We start from the raw sequence: 20,550 nt of genomic DNA on the forward strand, positions 1-20,550 counted from the left end.
GGGGGACGTGCCAGGGCACCACCTCCAGCGTCGCCGGATCGAGCTCAGGCTACACCAGATCGAGCTAGAGCTGGGCCGTCTCAGACAGGGGAGCACTCGGGGATTGGAGGCAGTGGGTTCAGTGATTCTCAGTACAGGAGGCTCACTAGGCGGATGGATACGATGCACGATATGCATAGTCGGTTTGCGAGGGATTTGACACAGGCTTTAGGGACTGCTTTTCGTGCTACGGGCGTAGACGTGGAGTGGCCTGTGTTCGGTGCTGATATGGTTTATCCTCCAGCTGACTCTTCACCTGATGAGGGTGAGGAGAGTGATGGTTCGGGCTCCTTCTAGGTACATTCGATCCTTTTTATCACCTTCAATGAGGACATTGAATATTTTAAGTTTGGGGGTGGTAATCTAAGGACTAGTAGTGATGTGTGTGTTCATATAGGTTGCATGTTGCATATAGTTTAGCATATTCTTTCATATTGTTAAATATTAGTTAGTTTTGTTTATATATATATATGCTTGTGTTAGTAGGTGTTAGTAGTTTCATATAGTTGCATTTGCATGAATCTTGAAGTTGTTTCCCAAGTTGATGTCCTATGATGAGTTATGTGCATAATTTCTTGGCTAGTAGTCTTGCTCATTTGTGATGCCTTGTTATTTGGAAATTGCTTGTGTGAAAATTGTAATTACACTTATGCTCTAGAGATAAGACTTAGACTAACTTGTTTCTTGAGTCCTTGCGTTGAGTCGGGCGTAGAGTTTGGAGTATTCCCTTTTTGAACTTAGAGTTTGTAAATCTTAAGTTTGGGGGAGTTAAGGGATGAATATGCCTTTCTAAAAAAAAAAAAAAAAATTTATTTATCAGTACTCCTTTGAGATCAATGGGTAGAATGCAATGTCATGTGAAAGGGACGATCCATGTACTTGTGCTGGTATTAAGTGCAAATGTATTAGAATAAGCAAATTCTTGGTGACTTTTCACAGCCCTTGATTACTGGAGAATTACTTGATGAAAAAAAAAAAGAAAAAAAAAAGAAAAAAAGAATAAGCGAAGTCGAATGGGGGTCGTGACTCATTTACACTGAGAAGCGTCCTAACTATAGACTTAGCAAGAAAAAAAAAAGAGAAAAAAAAGAAATAGAGAAAAAAAATAGGAGAGGCATAGGAATTCTTTGATGACCCTAAATTGTAGTTGACTCTTTAGTAAAGAAGTGTTTAAACCTTATTCTGATTAACGGCTCATAGTGAGGACTTTGTTGAAGTTTGATAGTCTTTGTTTTGTTTCACTAGAGAGCATGCTAGCACACACGATGCACTTCGCACTTGTAGTGGAAGAGTACATGGCTAATATGTGAAAAAGATGAAAGCCGAGAATGTTGCATATTCTGAGGATTATATGTTAACACGGATTACACTTCATGATTTGATTAGATGTAGGCATTTAGTTGCATTCATGCATTGCATTAGTAGTAGTTGTGTGTGTCTATGCTTGAGGACAAGCATCGGTTTAAGTTTGGGGGTGTGATAAGTGGATTTTATATCCACTTGGAAGCCTTCGTTTTGGCTTAAATTGATGGAATGGCCTCAAGCTTTTGATATTTTTGATATGTTTTAGTGTGGTGTTGTGTAGGTTTCTTGGAAGGAGAATGAAGAGGGGAATCATAGCTTTAATTGGAAAAAAACGGCGAAGCAATCGGATGCACGAGGAGAAAGTTATGGACGTGACAAGGTTGGGTGTCAGGGCTGCTGATTTGGCGCGCCCGCCCCAATTTTGGCGCGGCCGCCCCGTTGGCGCGCCCGCCCCAACTCTGGCGCGGCCGCCCCACGACCTGAGCGGGAATTTTGGCCCGATTTGCCCGTTTTTGATCCGTTTAAAGGCCCGTTTGCTGGGAAACTTAAAGGAGGACTTGGGGAACTTAAAAGACAACCTAGAAACATTCTAAGGAGCACGTGACGGCTACGGAGAAGATCTAGATTCATAGTTTTCTTTTGTCTTCTTCCAATTAGGCGATACTTTTGGATGCTCATTCGGATTTGTTTCGAAACTCTTGTTTTACTCTTTTGACTTTGTTTTTCCTATTCAGTACCATGTTTACATTCGAACCCATGATGATGAGAAGTTCGATTATGAACTAATCATTGTCATGGGATTTTAGCGGATTTATCGATGAATTTTAGTAGTTAATTTGTCTTGTTCATATGTGATGGTTTGATTTCCTCGTATTGGTTGTGCTTATTCGTCTTGGATGCGTAGCTAACATCTAAGATTGCTTGTTAATCTTTATTGAAGCGACAGTGAATATATTGATTTAGAACTTGCCATGCGAGCATAGGTTTCGTGTTCGATAACATGACTTGTGATGTGATTTTAACCATCTTGCATCGCCCTATGTAATCTTGATAGATAACTTGCTCTTCAACCGTTATGTTTTCAAATTCTATAGACATATAGGGTCTAAGCATAATTGGTGTCTGTTTACCTTCTATCTTAATTGTGGATGTGTAGCAGTATGGTGCACGTATAACGACAGTTAGCGTGTATCAGTCTCGTGTTATCTGATTAGTTATCAACCATTACAATTGAATAAAGGTAGAGCTCTGAATGAAGTTGTTAATGAAGCTAGAATCCCATGTTTTATTCTCATTAGTAAATCGTATTCTCTTAGTTGATAATTTTTAGTTTCATAATTCAAATAGGATTAGTTAAGTAGAAAACCAAAACCCAATTTGATACTTGTCCAAGCATTGAATAATAATCATACATTGGTGCATAAGTGCATATTTCTGAATACACCAGTCTCTGTGGGTACGAACTTGAATAATATTCTATATTACTTGTGACCACGTACACTTGCGTGATTTTGTGCGAACACACCTCAACTTCCCCCACCAGCTAAGAAACAGAGAAAGAAGGTCAAGCCTACAAACATAACTGATCTGACTGTTGAGCCACCTCAGTCAGAAGATCCTAACCAGGCCTTGATCTTATTCTCTGATCAACCACAAATTGCAGATCCAGTAATGGTTGAACCTCTCTCTGCAATGCCTCTTGACACTACTGCAGCTGATATTCATGTGTCAGACACAAATCCCGATGTTCAAGGTCAATCAGAAGATGCTCAAACAGAGGTTCTGTTGAAAATGATTCAAGACTCTTCGATTCAATCTGAGGCTAATGTTGCAGCTCCTGTTCAGGAGATTCCTACAGCTGCAAATTCTGATGCAGCTACAGAAGCTCTGGCATCTCATACTATGAGTATCTTTGTTGATGATAATGATGATGATGATGCAACAGAAGTCACTTCCATTCCTGTTCAGACTTCTGATATTCCAGTCTCAATCTCTGATCCAGTCAGAGATACTACACCAGTACGGGTTGATTCTCCAGTTCAAGCACTGTCACCAGTCAGAGAATCTTCTCCCTTCAAGACTCCTACTCCAGTTCCAAGTTCTCCACTTCTACCTTCCATGCCTGCACAGAGAAAAGTCTGTCACTTAACATACTTCCAGAGGATGTGCAGAGCTACACCTCCCTCTGTGGATGACAGACTTGCCTCTATTGAGGCTACTCAAAAGTCAATGCAACATACTCTGGCTGACTTGAGCTCCTCTATAGCTCTGCTGGTTCAAGCTCTTACCTCTGATAATGTCAAAAAGGGGGAGAAAGTGCTTAAAGACAAATGCAAAGATGACCAGCCATTAATGAAGAAAAAGTCAGATGATGATGAAGAAGGAAATAAGGAAGCTGCTGAAACTGCTACTGATGAAAAATCCATCAAGCAGTTGGTACAGGTCAAAGAAAGAAGTAATAAGGGTGCAAACTATGAGAGACCCAGAGAATCTCAACAAGAGCACAAGTCTATGGAAATGACTGTTATGTCTCAAGTTCAGAGCATAAATGAAGCAGTCTGGGTTTCTGATCTTATCTCTAAAGAATTTGCTGTTGTGAACTCTGAGGTTGAAAAGAAGAAAGAAGATCTGATTTCTGAATCAGATAAGTTGATTGAAGCGGGAGATCCTGAGTCTCAGAAGTTCTGTCAAACTCTGAAGTTCAGAGGTGAAGAAACCACCTTGTTCTACAAATCTCCTTCTCTGCAATCTATTGATGAAGCTGTAGCAAGGAAGATATTTGAAAAGGAAAATCCAGGAGTGGATATAAAAGCTATCAGACTTGAGGAAGAAAGACTAGCTGCTGAGAAGATGAAGATCAGCGAGACAAAGTCTGATGAGCAGAAACAAATCACTGATCCCTCACAGAAGCAGAAAAGACCAAAGCAAAAAGGGATAGTGATCAGTGAAGTGAACTATACTGATATCAACAGACCAAGAACCAGGTCTCAAACTCAACCTGAGACTGATTCAAAGGACAAAGGAAAGAAACCTGTTGATGGAGTTCCTTCTGTGATAAAGAAATCTATTGTCAAGATAGCATCAGAGAATCCTTCTCAGAGGATGATAAAGCTAAGCAAGAATGCAAACATAATCACTGATGTATCTGATCAAACAGAAGAGGAAGAAGCTGGATTGACCAGAAGAAGAAAGGATGAAGCCAAGCCAATCTCTGATATAACTTTAACCTCTGACAGTGATCAAGTTAAAGTTCCAGCAACAGAAGAAAAGCCTGAGACTGAAGAAGCTAAGGCCTCATGGCTGAAGACAAAATCTGGGAAACCTCAGGACCAGAAAAAGAAAAGTCTCTTTGGAAGCCTTGGTACAAGTCTGTACAAGGAAAGCTCAATGCTTACCAGGATCAGAACTCATGGAACCAGAGGAAAGGAAGCTTATGATACTACTGGTCTAGGGCACTGGAAGGAGAAGATACAAACAAGCTCAGCAACCACCTTCAGAGATCCATATCCTCTGACTGAGAAGGTGGGAGAAGCTGTTACTCAGAGGGACTTAGACAAAGTAGAATCAGTGCAGATTCTCATGGACACTCATGATGGTACAGGAGACAAAGAGAAGATTGCCATATTTCTGGAGTCTGGCAGAGTTTACAGAATCTCAGAAGCTGATCTATTGCTGAAATCTCTGAGGGAGCTTGAACACTTTCATTACATGCTAGAAGTAAAGAATGAAGCCACTCAGAGATGGTCTGATCTGATGAAGAGGACTATAAATGAGAAGAGAAGATTCTATGGGATAAAGTCTGATGAAGAATATACTCCAAAAATAGCTCAAGATGATGGTTCTTAAATCTTTATGGAAAAGAATAGCTCTGTGATGGAGACTATTGCAAACACCAGAATCTTGGGTTATAATAATGATGCAGACAGACCAAGGGTAATTCAGCTGGGAGATGCTATGGCAAGAAGCAAGGTAAATGCCTTGAGAGCAGCTATCTATCAGACTGGGGATGATACTGAAGAACTCAGAAATGTCAAAGCCCAGATGATACAGACCTTAAAGCTGAAGGAAGAAAATCTGATCAACCAGTTTGTCAGAGAAAGCTATGGATATAGGTTGATTTGATAAGTAGTTCTGCTGGTTCCGTAAGTTGTAATTAGTTCTGTAAATTAATTATTTCATGCATTTGTCCTTGATAGTTTTTGACATCATCAGTTTATATATATATATATATATATATATATAACTTGTTCATTCTATCTAATGTACAAGTTGGGGAGATTGTTACATATTTGATGATGTCACAGGTATCTAACTTGTTTAGTATGCAGAAGCAAATATCAGAGTTTAACTACAAATCAGAGTTTGACGACTGCAAGCAGGATCAGAGTTTAGCAAAGATCAGAGTTTGCAGGCGGCTGATTTTCAGGAGCAGATCTGGATAAATAAGGAAGATAAAGATCAAAAAAGATTGTGCAGATCAGGAGAGCAGAAGGATAGCTACTGATTAGATTATTTTAGGAAGCAGATAATTATAAATCAATCAGTAGATATCATGTAACTGTGTATATAAACACAGATTAGGGTTTACTCTACATGAGTTAGAACATCGAGCATATTATTCTTATAACCCGGCAGCTCTTAGTGATAAGTTATAAATCACTAAGAGAGTTTTTGTAACCTATTGAGTTTTGTGAATAAGAGTTTACTTTGATAATTCTCTTGTTTGAGTATTTTTTTATTGATTGTGTTCACTATATTAATTCATATAGTGAGTTAATTCGGCCTAACAAATTAATTTACGGAATTAGGAAAGGTAGTGCACATATTAATTCTTTAGTGGATTGAATTAATATTTAATGACATTGGGCCTGGCCCGGAATGTCATTAGAAGGCCTGACCTAATGGTCCATGATCCCTACTGTAGCCTATATATATTCTCGTTCTCCTAAAGCTGAAAGACACACCAAAACGAATTCATCCTAGAGTTTGAGAGAGGCAGACGTTTTTCTCAAGGAGACAGCTAGGGTGTTGGGTTTTCGGAGCTTTAAGGAGAGGCACACCTTGGGAGATCGAAGGCCACACTTCGTCCAAGGAAAATCAGGGAATACAGTAAAAGACGTGGATTTGAATCGCTTGCGCCGTAGCGATTAAGGTTAATATTATGTTCGAACTTTTAATTAGTATCATAAAACGCAGGGCCAAGGTCCGATTGTTCCCACACTATCACCCTGATCCTTCTCCGATTGCTCCTTCTCAGCCTCCCTAATTCTTTTATCAATGCTACCAAAATCTGTTTTGCACCACTGCCTCGTGTGATTTCGAATTTCCCGAAATTTTGCATGAATGTTGGGAGAACGACAAGAGTCCCAGATGTGTCTAAGCCTTAGAACCAGGTTGTCATTTTCAAGCCAAACGTTGTAAAACTTGAATGGCTTGGGACCCCAGTTTGAGGAAGTCGGTTTAAGGCAGATGGGGAATGATCAGAAGATCGATGATGCAACGCAAACAGGGCCCAATCCATATCTATATTCAATTCGGATGACAAAAAGGCTCTGTCAAAGCGACTTTTTTCCCACCTGGCCCGAACCAATTAAAACTAGCATTGGACAACGGCAACTCAAGCAGAGAAGAGCGTGTAATGAAATAATTGAAAAATTTTGCCTCCGTCTTATTAAAGTTGCAGTTTACTTTCTCCGAAATACAACAAACTGCATTAAAGTCTCCTAGAAGCAAGATAAAGGAAACCTGAAGGTCTTTAATTGTCTGTAGCAAGTGAGCCCAGAGGTTTTGTTTAGCGACACTATGTTGTGGCGCATACACATTGAAACATGCAATGGATGAGTTGTCGACCCGGCAGGAACCCTGGATAAGTAGCCAGTTATCAGAGTAGGAGTGCGATTGTATCTCAAAACAGTCGGAGTTCCAAAAAGTAAGAAGACCTCCTGAAAAGCCCTTAGCCGGTACATGTCGCCACCCAACTCTGCTGCCAAAACCTAAAGAAGAGATTTCTCTAAGGGACCAGGTAAGACATTTTGTATCTTGCAGACAGCACATTGTAGGATGTTCTCTATTGATCAAATTGCGAATCAGATATCTTTTTCCACTGCCCAAAGCTCCCCTGATATTCCAGCTTACAAATTTTTGTGTATTCATAAAAACCGAAAAGATAAGAGAGAATGAAGGAATTAATCCTTCAGTTGCAGAGGAATCTGCTCTAGCGATTTCTCTTTTGTGTTAAATGGAATTAAGCCCATAAGAACACCTGTTTCATAGATTGACTCTTCCTCCGTTAAAGAATTGTTTAGGCAAACATGTGAGATCTGTTTAGGGATAAATATCAAGTTGGTGACTCGTTTCGTCCAAATGTATCAATTGAGTGACTGATTCCTAAATTGACTCAAATGAGCTACTCATTAGAAAAATTTGTATCAAAAATATCACTCTATTGTTAGTCGAAATTTTGAAAGTACTATATATTGAGTTTCGCACATTTTTTATGAATGATATTACATCTAAATGAAAGATTCCGAGTTCTAGTATTTTAGATAATATTTTTAGATTTTTAAAAATTTATCTCCTATTTATTTTTATTTAAATCAAATAAAACAATCAAAAAATTAAAAATAAATAGTTGATAAAATTTTAAAAATCTAAAAATATTAGCAAAAATAGTAGGACTCGGAATCTTTCATTTGGATGTAATACTATTCATAAAAAATGTGTGAAACTCAATATATAATATTTTCAAAATTTCGACTAACGATAGAATAATATTTTTGATACAAATTTTTCTAATGAGTGTCTAATTTGAGTCAGTTTGGAAATCAGTCACTCAATTGATACATTTGGACGAAACGAGTCACCAACTTGATATTTATCCCGATCTGTTTAAGACCTACACCCCTGGATTTTGATTTTCTCTTTCTGGGCAGTTTGAAAAGTTTGTTGAGTTTATTCGGCACCAATTTCCTTGGTCTACCTCTTTTACTTTTTACCTTGAGTTTTTGCATTGCCTCAATCACATCTGCTTGATCCATCTAGATGTCCTCCATCGAGTGCATACTGCTATCGTCAATGTCTGAAAGATCCTCAGTCGAACCCAGCTACCTAGAAACAGAGGAGTCCTTATCTCCTGGGAGCCAATGGCTGGTGACAAACTGTTGTGGAAGTTCGGGCTCAGGGGAATGCATGATAATTTTCTTTGATGAATGCGACCAGCCAGATGATCGAATAGGAACAGAGTTAGGTCTAGGTGTTAACGGATTGATAAGAGAGTTGGACTCCTCAGCGAGCAAAACCTCATCATGCACCTCACTGTGGTCACCACTCTTTAAAATAAAATGAGAGGGAGAAGTTGGATTGTAGTCGTGCTTCTCAACCTGGTGTTGAGAGTGTGAATGATGGACTCTACTGTCTACCATGTCCTATCTTTCCTCATTTATGTCAGACATTCCCGATTCAACCAAACAAACTCTCCAAAGTTTCCCATTGATGCGAACCTTTCTCACCATGTTGATAAAATCAGCCTGGAAAGTTTCAACAAGAAATTTTGGTGACTTGTAGTTGCCATCATCATCCATCATTCTGCAGCATTGCAGAACTTGACCGATCTCCGCGAGAAGTTTTTTAAAATTTTCCTCTGTCCAGCCGAAAACCGGTAGACCACGTACCTCCAGCCACGCTCTTCTAGAAGGCAATAGGTCGTCCAACGTGGCTCTTCTAACCTCAAGGAAACCAATTTGAAGGAAGTCAATATCAACTTCTTCAAAATCATTTGGGCAGTCAAAATGTGCTAGGAAGCACCTATTTGAAAGACCCCTGACCGTAGCTGTCTTCACCCTCAGGCCTTCCACTATCAAAGTTACATTAGATACCGTTTCTGGTTTAATCGTTTGGAGGAACAGTGAATGATTCATTAACTCCAACATATCATCATTTGGGAGGAGATCCATAACATTCACCATAGAGGGAACATCACAGCTTTTTTCATCATGTTCACCATCCTCTGGGAGAGACTTTTTAACATCTATAACTGGCTTAACTACAGGGGATGTTGTGTGCCTGTCACCCCCAATTACGGGCATAGCAGACTCCTCCTGAAATTTATAGAAGCTTGGAGTTTTGTATTTTTCAGAGGAAAATATTTGGGGTTTATGCTGAGATTTTGCCCAAGATAAATGAAGTCTTTTAGTTCCCAGCAATTTTCCATGGAGAGTCGAAATGAGTTTATTACCATCAAGTTCTTCCGCAACAACAATGAAACCAAAACGATTCCTATTCTTATCCCTCTTTCGAGGTAATATAACATCTCTTAGACGACCAACCTTCTTGAACAGAGTCCACATATCCTTTAGTACAAGATTTTCCTCAAAGTTAGTGAAGAAGACTGAGAGATTAAGTCTTTTTTTCGGAGAAGCACCTTTGGCAGCAGGAGAGGCATGTTGGATGGTGGGAATGGTCTGATGGATGAAATGAGAGGAAGATAGAGGCTTTTGGAGAAGAGCATCTCTGTAGGACGAAGCTGGATTCTCGGAATGTCAGACATTCGAAAGAGAGGAGTGATGAACTTGTCCTAAAGCCAAGGACAGAGCTTTGTCATTACCCTTCATGGCGTCCTTGAAAACAAATTGTTCAATCAACATTTGAAAGCCATGTAGGAATTTTTTACCACCTGCATCTGAGAGTGATTATTTTTCCGATTCTTATAGTGCGAGTTTCCGAAAGCCTGTTTAAGATCTGACTTTTTCTCTTTGTTGTTTAAAGTCCCCTGACTTCTATTACCATCTCTTGCAGCTTTAAGGGACCCATAGTGGATTTGATTCAAAGCCATTCGAACCCCCTCCGTGTCTCCCCTATTGATCATAAGCTGGACATTATGATCAACAAAGTGATTGTTCGCCTGAATGAAGTCAAGTATTGGTAGATCATAATTATGTGTTGCAAGCTCTTCTTCTTCCGAGATGAAATTTAAGTTTCTGGCTCTCTCCCACCAACCATTATTATGTAGAAATTCATGAATGACCCACAGAGCTTCCTCATCACCGAGAACTCCTTTCTTAATCAGATCGGGATGTACCACTGCTAACAAGAACTTTACTCGTCGTAGAGCAGCCGGGATAAGACTCTTGTTGCCCTTTCTTATCCAATCAACCAAATCGGTTTCCAGGAGAAACCAATGTTAAAAGATTTGGTCTTCCTCTTTAGTGACGGAGTGCTTCCCTGACTTACCATGGATCCGATTGCTGTAATTTCCGGCGACTTCCCCGAGCAACGGCTCTATTTTCTGCTTTGGCTCATCCCCCGATGTCGCTTTTTTCTCCAACGGCTCTATTCTCTCTATTCTCTCCATTCGTAAAATTAAGTTATCTTGTTTTATTGATATACTTGATAGAATTTATCATTAGATTTGTAGCTAAATGCAAAATTATATATGTTTCTCTCTTTTTTTTTCATATACATATCAACTCTATAATTATTTTGAACTAATAAGCTGCACCTAGTTAGTCTTTCGGGGATATGATAAGATGAAACATCGTGGCCGTGGTTAGGCTAAGCCCATGACTATTTACAATTGTCGATGTCATTATTAACCATATTCACGATCTGAATTATCTTAACATGAATTACATATTTTGTCGTAAGCCCCTAAATTTCTCCGATAAAATAAAATCATACTAATCACCACTCTAAATATGCTTAGACCTCATATTTTAAAATATTTATTTCATTGGAACAATTACTAAATTTAATTTAAGATTTATACAAAGATCCTTATTTTAGAGTGTAAGATTATTTGGTTCACACGTTAAAAGATCATGTAAGAGTTTTCATCCGTTTCACACTAGAGAAAAATATACAGTTAAAAATTAAAATATCGAAATAGCCGGATCTATTTTTTTTTTTCACAGTCGGATCTAAATTCTAATATATAAAGTCATAAAGAAGCTGGCGATTTTATTTTATACATTTAAATAAGCTTAAGCGCGGCAAAGCCACACACAGTCTTCCCGCCATTTGAGCACCCACCCAATCTGCTCTACTAAACACATTTCTCTAACATCATCTCAGACTAATATATTTATATTCATCACTTGCCTTGTCTCCTTGTGCACAAGCTCACAAAATCACCTGAAGATGGCTGAAGCTACTCCAATTAAGCCCCACAAATCTCCTCTCAAGAAACTCAAACACTCACCCACTCATTCCTCCCCTAAATTTGCAATCCCAGCGACCCCAGATACCGCAGCTGCCGCGACGCCTCGCCGCTCTCTGCGCTTCATTTCCACCCCTCAGCAATCATCCCCAGCTCCCCAATCTTGCCCCAAATCGTCTCGGCGTGCGCTGTCTTATAAACCCCCAATTAAGGCGCCCAAACCCCAGATCCCCAAAACCCCCAAAAGCGATGCAATTGAGGCGGTGCTGTCTCCGGTGTCGCCGGATAGGCTGGATGTGAAGAAAAGGAGGAATCTTGGTGGGAGAAAATCGGCAATTGGGGTGCAGAAGAAGAGGGTTTATTATAAGAGAGTGTCGTATGATGGGGGTGAGTTTGCGGTTGGGGATGATGTGTATGTCAAGAGAAGGGAGGATGCGAGCTCGGACGGGGAGGATCCTGATGTGGAGGAGTGTAGGGTTTGTTTTAAGGCGGGGAGGGCTGTGATGATTGAGTGTGATGATTGTTTAGGGGGGTTTCATTTGAAGTGTTTGAAGCCGCCGCTTAAGGCTGTTCCGGATGGGGATTGGATTTGTGGGTTTTGTGAGGCGAGGAAGTTGGGGAAGAAGGTGGAGTTGCCTGTGCCTCCTAAAGGGAAGAAGTTGGCTAGGACTGCCAAGGAGAAGCTTCTTACGAGTGATTTATGGGCAATTCGGATTGTCAGGTAATTACAATTTTTGAATCAAATTTATTAGATAGCTCATTTCATTGTTGTACTTTTTTATGTTGCTATGATCAATTGTTAATTTCATGTATAAAATTATGTTAGTTGAAGCGTTGAGCTTTTTCCATTTGGCTAATTTACAGGTTGTGGAGAGAGGTAGATGGTACTTACTGGTTTCGGGGACAGTGGTATGTGATTCCTGAAGAAACTGCTTCTGGTAGACAGCCTCATAACTTGAAACGGGAGCTCTATAGAACAAATGACTTTGCTGATAATGAGGTGAATATGAATTTACCCTTTGATAAAGTATATTATGATTTTATGGTTGCTTCTATGATTGTTTTCATCAGTCATATATTATTTGTTCAGAATTTGATTGTATTTATACCTTGCATTTTCACTTTAGCATATATGTTTATGCACATTGCTTCATGTTCTAACTTCCAAAATTTATATTATCAATCATTCCCTCTTCCATCACAGAATGCGCTTACTCTTAGTCTCCCTATTGTGTTCCTCCTCAACTGTCCAATTTTTGAGACTGCATAGATCAACCTCAGCAACAAAATAGATCAAATGTACTGCCTATTTTAATGTTTTCACAACTCATAAACAACCCTCAGTAGTCACATCCAAACACAACACCATCTAAAGTGACATGATAGGTCTTTGCAATAGCTTTTCTCACGCTTTAAAACAATACTAATATTTTCTGACCTTACCCTTGTGTGGTGTACCCTCCAGTCGTAGCAGAGTGTGCGATAAGGTCTCTTTTAACCATCCCCTGAAAGGCCATGAGAACATTATCCAAACTTCTATGTTTTGGTTCATGTGAACTAAAAAAATTACCTTAAATAACATCCACGCAAATTATTTTCTTAAAATATAAGAGTGTCCTTGTTTACCCAGTTTAAAGTACACAAGTGACTGCAGATCTCTGTTACACTGGCAAGTGTGTCCTCATTCATGTCCCAACCTTATGGCTGCTTACATTCATTCACTTCCTATGCTTCTATTGCATTTCATGTTGCTAATGCTTTAAAATCATAACTCTTAATGCATTCTAATAAATAGATTACATGCTACATGAATAGAACTAGATCAAATTTACTTGCTCATCAAACTATCCAGAACTGGCTGCTCAAAACAGAAGGCCATTTCATAAACTGGCAATGTGCTATTCCATTCCTTTAAAGCAGAGTTTAGAGAATGCCTTGAGCACAAACGGAAACATGAAATGAATAGAAAATTTTGATGGCAGTGGTTGCTGACTCACTCAGTTCGCAGGCTTACATATGGTGTTCCACATGAAAATATTTGTATGGTAGGACCTAGAATTTTTTTATTAAGAATACACGCGACTTGAAAACGGAGTTAAATGGCTGGATGGCTGCAGCTTCCATCAGACTGCTTGTTAAGATGGAGTGATGGGTTTAATCAGCTAGAACCATGTAAACTTGACTCTTCGTATCTTGAGATATAGTGCACCGCTTTGTTATTGCCTAATAGTGAGTTCTTGGAAGCCATTGCTTCTATCTTGCTATTTACTCCTACCTAACTCACCAAACTCTTTAATATTTTGCCGTTGATGCACTTTGCATACAAATATACGTTGGTTTACGATATCTTAGTTAGTTTGTAGTATACTGACTAGATAAAATACGCGAAGAGAAAGAAAAAACACTGTCATTGTACCTTGGCTCTTATACTCTGCATAAAGAATGGACCGGATTATATGCTCAACTGTGTTGTGTACGTTAACTACGTTCTGTTACACTTGACAAGCAGATGCTTATCAAGGTGATATTTCCAAAATCCATTTTCTTACCTTTTTCATATTTTGTTTGTAGATGGAATCTATCCTCAGACATTGCTATGTAATGAACCCAAAAGAATTTGCAAATGCAAACAATGAAGGGGATGATGTTTTCTTCTGCGAATATGAGTATGATATGCGCTGGCATAGTTTCAAACGTATTGCAGATATTGAGAAAGAGGAAGGGGTAAGCATTTGACAAAGTAATCCTTACCTTTAAAATTTCAATCACGAAATATATTGGAATTTATCAACTGTTTAATTTGGTAGGGTAGTGAAGAAGCTGGCAAGGATGAAGATTGGAATCCTGACAATGATTCAGACTCAGAGCTAGAGTCAGAAGATGAAGAAGACTATGACTACGAAAATGAAAAAAGCTTTAATTTATCAAATGGACCATCTCCAGTTCGTCTGGCTGCGGTATGAGAATTATTTTTGAATATCAAACATCCACAAGCTTCGTGAGCTAACACTATTGACTTTTCCTTAACAGAACTCACAGAAGGGAAGAATCTTTGGACTTCAACGGATAGGGATGAAGAAAATACCAGAACATATAAGATGCCACAAGCAAACAGAACTTGAAAAAGCAAAAGCCACCCTTCTGTTAGCAACTCTGCCCAAGTCTCAGCCTTGTAGAACTAAGTACGTCTAATATTAAAAATTATGGTTTTGCTTTATGTGGTATAAGCATCCTAACAGATTTTGTAAGTGCAGAGAAATGGAAGAGATAACTGGCTTTATAAAGGGTGGCATATGTGATTCCCAGTGTCTAGGGCGTTGCCTCTACATTCATGGCGTTCCTGGTACTGGCAAGGTGACATATATGAGCTTTCAGTCATTGGTTTTAGGTTGACTTTAATTGGAACTATTCTGTCATATATTGAGCTTGTCATTTGTTTCTAAAGTGCTCTATCTGATAAAATTGCAGACAATGAGTGTGCTTTCTGTTATGAAGAATATAAGGTCTGAGGTTGATGCAGGAAGTATTAACCCTTACTGTTTTGTTGAAATTAATGGTCTTAAACTAGCATCACCGGAGAATATATACAAGGTACTGCTCTCGGTTAAAAGGCGATTGAGAATTCATCATTAAAAATTGGCTGTTGGTGTATAACATCATTAATTATTAACCTTTCAGGTAATTTATGAAGCATTAACTGGACACAGGGTTAACTGGAAAAAGGCACTCCATCTTCTGAATGAAAGATTTTCAAGTGGAGCAAAAAGGGGCGATGACCGTCCTTGTATATTACTTATTGATGAGCTTGATCTTTTGGTGACTAGAAGTCAATCTGTAAGTTGTACTTCATTTGGAGTAAAGTGAACATTTTGTCTATTTCATAGAAGTATGGAACCTAATATTTAACGTTTGAATTTGATATTCAGGTCTTATACAACATTCTTGATTGGCCGACTAAACCACATTCCAAGCTACTTATAATAGGTAGGAAACTAGAGCCTTTGTTTCTTAAATGCTTTACTTAAGTGTGTTGACTGTTGAGACTCGAGCATCAGTGTGATTTGTGTACTCGTCACCAAAACATGTAACAGGGATAGCAAATACCATGGATCTTCCAGAAAAGTTGCTACCACGCATATCTAGCCGCATGGGCATCCAAAGACTATGCTTTGGTCCTTATAACTATCAGCAGCTTCAAGAAATCATTTCAAGCCGCCTCAAAGGAATTAATGCATTTGAGAAACAGGCTATTGAATTCGCTTCTAGAAAGGTTCATAACGGCCAAAATTTTCGTCAATAAACACCTTAAGAATTTTATGTTTCTTTTGTCCTATATGATGCACGAGTAAGCTTGGTATTTACCAAAATGTTAAATATTTGAACTTACCTCGTATTCGTGTTGTGTTGTAGGTGGCTGCTGTCTCCGGAGATGCTCGGCGTGCACTTGAGATTTGCAGGCGTGCAGCAGAACTTGCTGATTATCGTATGAAGAACTTATTGGAATCCAGTACTAGTTCCGAAGGTAAATAGACTAAGATTCAATCTCAGGTCACCTGAATTTTATTTTTTTTTTGACATCAAGAGAAGACTAATTATTTGTGGAGATCCATTTCTTGGACAGAAAGACCCAGAGTCTTGCAAGCTATTTGTTTTTTTTTTATCTAGACACACTATTCACACACAATGTTAATACTCTGATAATCATTAAGATTATCGCATAAGATTTTAGTTTTATTGCTGAAAATATGTATGCCTGTGTCACTGTGTACCTTCTCCAACATTTGTTTATCCTAAAAGTCAAAATAATATATTTCTATAATGACAATTCACATATTTATTTACCTTGGGTAATTATATTTGATTCCACTCATGTTACTTTTGTGATCAATAATAGTTGATTGTTATTTCTATCTGATTTAGAGGCCAGTTTATCCCTTCTAATGAATTATAATTTTATGTCTTTTCTCTGTAGAAAACATTCTTGTTGGCATGGCGGAGGTGGAAGCAGCCATAAAGGAAATGTTTCAGGCTCCTCATATTCAGGTGAATTATAAGCTATTTTCCTCAATATTTACATTAAATATTCAATTAAACAAATGCTAACTATATTTGTCTTAAGCTTGGCTGGTTTTAGCTAACAATGTAACTGCTCCACCCGTTGATAACTCTCATGTAGAACTTTACTGATAGATTTTGATGGTAATAGACTAAATGAGAATTGCCTTTTCGCACAAGTAAAATGATAAGAAAAAGCTATGTTGTCTAATGCAATACTAAAAAATATTAAGCATGTACTAAAAATATGAAGCGTGGTCAGACTTTGATTAACAATTATTATTATGTTCCCAAGCGCAGAGGATTTTCATCTAGTCACAAAGTGCCTCATCTTTTATGCTACACATGTGCTAGAAAATTCAATTGTCTTTAGTTCCGTCATGTCTGTAGAAGTAGAAATTTAACTATGTATTATCTCCGTTATTTTCTCTTCTCCCCCAGGTAATGAGAAGTTGTTCCAAGCTTGGCAAAATCTTCTTGGCAGCTTTGGTGCATGAGTTCCATAAAACTGGAATGAGTGAAACTACATTTGAGCAGGTTAATGTTCACAGGCCTCTTGTTCAAGCTCTTCGAATACTACTCATCCCATCCCTTTGCATCTGAGTTTAATTTCTGTGTGATCTCAAAATGAATTGCTGGTGCAGAATACTTTATATAATTGACAATGCATTGTTAGAACCATATTTTGTGTTGCAGAAACACATGCATATATATCTTTAGTTTTGTATGTAACGGGTAATTAACAGAATCTGCTCTGCGAGCGGGATACACTTGGCACATTTGGTTTCTTTTGATGGGTTGTAGATGATATGTTGGAACCAGATTTATTTCTTAAAGCTCATGAAAGTGCTTTATCTCTGTAAAAGCATAGATAAACTGTAATAGCCACATCAGTTTGAATTTCACGCCTTCTTCACAAAGGATTAATAGATACAAATTTGAGCTTCTTGGCAATGTAATCCCTTCCGGTTCTCCGCTACAGTGCCACACAAGTTAAAACCAGCCCAATTTTTAGTGCTAGTCTAATGTAGATAATGAGACCTCTTTTGCATCCGGTCATGCAGAAAACTTGTCTTAATATAGGAAATTTGATAATGTGTAGTATATGATTACTGAAGCATACATTTCCTGGATGCAGTTGGCAGTTACTGTCTGTTGTTTCTGTACGAGTAATGGAGAAGCATTCCCCGGTTGGGACTCACTTTTAAAAGTTGGGTAAGCAAAATTCTGTTTTTCTATTTGTTATTTGAAGCCCACAGTTGTTCATAGAAGCAGATAGCTTACTATTGCTTCTCTCCTATCTAAGTCTTCCTTTTGTTTGTTATTTTATTTGTTGGCAGCTGTAAACTTGGAGAGTGTAGAATCATTTTGTGTGAAGCAGGAGCTAAACATAGGTTACAAAAATTGCAGCTCAACTTTCCAAGGTTAGTAGTAGTTCATTACAAATTCCTCGCCCCCCACTCTATAAAACCTTTTCTCTTATAACACAAAACCAAATAAACTGGGAAGACCTTGATAATTTATCCGCGCTCTTATATTGAAAATATAATGCCAAGGGGCAGTTGATTAATAACTCATTTTAGACTTTTAGCTCTTCATTTGGATTAGTGTTGGCCTGTGAGGCTTAGTTACCATGCTCTGAATGGGTTACACCACGGTTCACTTTTAAGAGGGTGTGTTTGGATTGCATTGGGCTTTCTTTATCGATGCGTAATGCAACTGTATTAAACAATTACTGTAAATAAACTTCACAAGGATGAAAAATGAATCGCATGTAGATAAGTATTATAAGCAACACAGTGCAACTCAAGGATTAAAAAAATTTGGATAATAAGAAATTAGGAATGGATGCAAGCAGAATATTGTAACTGCAAGGAATAGTTTTAAATTTATATCTGAAGTTTTTTTTGTCTCTGATTGGTTAAGTTAGCAGTTAGGACTCTTGCTTCACATTCTCCAGCTTATGGAATCTGAGCAAGCTTCTAAGGAAACTCACCTCTTTAGCCACTTTTGTACTAAATCATTAGCATCATGAATTAAGCATTTTTACAACTGAATTCCGTAGGCTTTCTTTTAATTATTTTCTTAGAAAAGTACCTCTTTTTGTATCATCTGCATAGCTTTTGTCCAACTTCTCCTTCTTCCTTGGGACACTAAAAGGAGTCGGTCTGTTTCTTCGGAATTACTTCACTCCCATTTTTTAAACCAATCACTAATTCGTCGTCTATTTATGATAATCTTCAAACCTGAGATGAGAGGAATGCATTATGAATATGGAAAATCCCATCCACTGTTAAAAATTTGCAGTTTGCAGTACTTGCATTAACTAAATATACTTCACTTGGAAGGTTAATATGCTTATAATAGTCAGGATTAATCGTAGATCTTAGTGCTCAAGTAAAACCAGCTATTATTATCATTATGTGTCAACTGTTTGTGTTAATTTCTTACAGTGATGACGTATCATTTGCACTGAAAGACACTCAGGAAGCACCTTGGTTAGCCAAATACCTCTGAGTCGATAATAACATAAAGGGAGCATGCAACACTTCGCAACAATCATGAGTTCTAAAATTTTTCCGCAACATTCAGAAATCTCACTATTTATGTTGTACTTGTTCAATCATACCATTATTTCATTGATTATCATTCTTAAATATGATCAGAGATATCTGCAGTTCTCGAGGACTATACTATATTTATAAATTGTAACTGTACAAGTTCGTTCTGAATAAAAAAGGTTGAGGATTCTAACCAGAACTCACTATTTAGACAACAGATAGAAGAAAGAGAGCTTATGTAGGTGGCTTTCATTACTATTTGTATCATTGGTACACTATACAGTACATGTGTATGTTGTGAAGAGACTTGTACTTTGAAAAAAAATGACTTATATATGACTTTACACTTGAAGCTCTTAGAAGGCAAAATGAGATCATACCATGAGGCACGAGGATTCTAAGTTGATTTGGTCATATTTGCACCTGAAAGTAGGATAAATGAAAAGGCAAAGTAATAATAAGTTTTTTCCGTTTGTTTCGTAAAGATCTAAAAGAATTCCGAAGGCAGGGGTTCATTTGTAGAACTTCACTTGAGTTGAAGATTTTTAAATTTTAGTGATTACTCATTTAGTTGTCAGAGAAATTTTCTGAAGCTAGGTTGTCTGACAAAATGTGGGGTGGGTATGAAAATTTTGGTTGCATTCACTTGAATGGAATCGAATGAGGAGAACATGAAATGAAAAAGGAAGATATCATGAGAGAATAGTGACTAAACATGTGTGAATGTAAAGTTTTTATGATGAAGATTGTGGGTTAGATTTCTAATTCAAATTATTTGGAATGAATTGGTTGAAAGAATGAAAATTAAACATATTTTCTCTAATAACCCCCAATTTAGAGTATCAAATTCATTCAATTTTTCTGTCATTTTATTTCATCAAAGAGAACGCAGTTTTGGATATCTCTAGGTCGGTAAACTTATTTTGAGATTGCAGGTGAAGTAATTTTATATGGTCTTCTCTTATCTGCTCTTTAATATTTGTGTGCTGGCTTCTGTCATGTGGCCCTTTGGATCTTTAATCTACTCTTGTAGGGAGGAGCTAAAATCCAACAAATTTACCAAAACATTACTTTCATGGTGCAAAGTGTTACCAGCATGGTTACGGTAAGGACCCAATTTATGCAAATGTTCTTATATAATTTACAAGGAGGTCTTCATGAATATTCTTAGTCCAAACACGATTTTAAAAGCTGTATGCCTTTTACCTGGTGCATAACGCTTCCCCATTCTTAATTGCATATCGCACCCCCTAAGTATCGTTCAAAAACGATAGAGTACTTATACTTTAAAAAACTCAACTCGCACCCCTTATTTTTACTTCTCAAAACCGAGATGCACCCCCTGCCGTTAACTCAGTGCACTCCGTTAAGTCACTATATATATAATTGCAATTCGGACCTCCTAACTTACGTTCAAAAACGATATTGTACCCGTAC

General features: G+C 38.0%; 1 protein-coding gene and 1 non-coding gene across 2 annotated transcripts; both read left to right on the forward strand.

Annotated features, from left to right (window-relative positions):
- The first annotated feature begins 11,350 nt into the window (after window positions 1–11,350).
- On the forward strand, window positions 11,351–19,311 carry LOC108192265 (origin of replication complex subunit 1A). The gene is made up of 16 exons (XM_017372117.2): window positions 11,351–12,218; window positions 12,362–12,497; window positions 14,069–14,221; window positions 14,305–14,454; window positions 14,528–14,679; window positions 14,752–14,851; window positions 14,966–15,088; window positions 15,176–15,331; window positions 15,424–15,481; window positions 15,589–15,767; window positions 15,908–16,019; window positions 16,470–16,540; window positions 16,994–17,089; window positions 17,691–17,767; window positions 17,893–17,976; window positions 19,006–19,311. The coding sequence occupies exons 1-16, from the start codon at window positions 11,479–11,481 to the stop codon at window positions 19,067–19,069; spliced, it is 2,451 nt and encodes an 816-aa protein (XP_017227606.1). The 5' UTR covers window positions 11,351–11,478; the 3' UTR covers window positions 19,070–19,311.
- LOC135148124 (small nucleolar RNA snoR28) lies at window positions 14,129–14,206 on the forward strand. The gene has a single exon (XR_010286017.1). It is a non-coding gene; the product is annotated as a small nucleolar RNA snoR28 (small nucleolar RNA).
- Window positions 19,312–20,550: the final 1,239 nt, after the last annotated feature.

This window comes from Daucus carota, chromosome 7 (assembly GCF_001625215.2).
Source record: "Daucus carota subsp. sativus chromosome 7, DH1 v3.0, whole genome shotgun sequence".
Taxonomy (NCBI): domain Eukaryota; kingdom Viridiplantae; phylum Streptophyta; class Magnoliopsida; order Apiales; family Apiaceae; genus Daucus; species Daucus carota.

Bases quoted from the DNA above. Each gene is read 5' to 3' on its own strand.
- LOC108192265 (XM_017372117.2), top strand. From the start codon at position 11,479: ATGGCTGAAGCTACTCCAATTAAGCCCCACAAATCTCCTCTCAAGAAA. The intron at 12,219-12,361 runs GTAATTACAATT...GCTAATTTACAG, and splicing joins TGGGCAATTCGGATTGTCAG to GTTGTGGAGAGAGGTAGATG. The intron at 15,768-15,907 runs GTTCATAACGGC...GTTGTGTTGTAG, and splicing joins TTGAATTCGCTTCTAGAAAG to GTGGCTGCTGTCTCCGGAGA.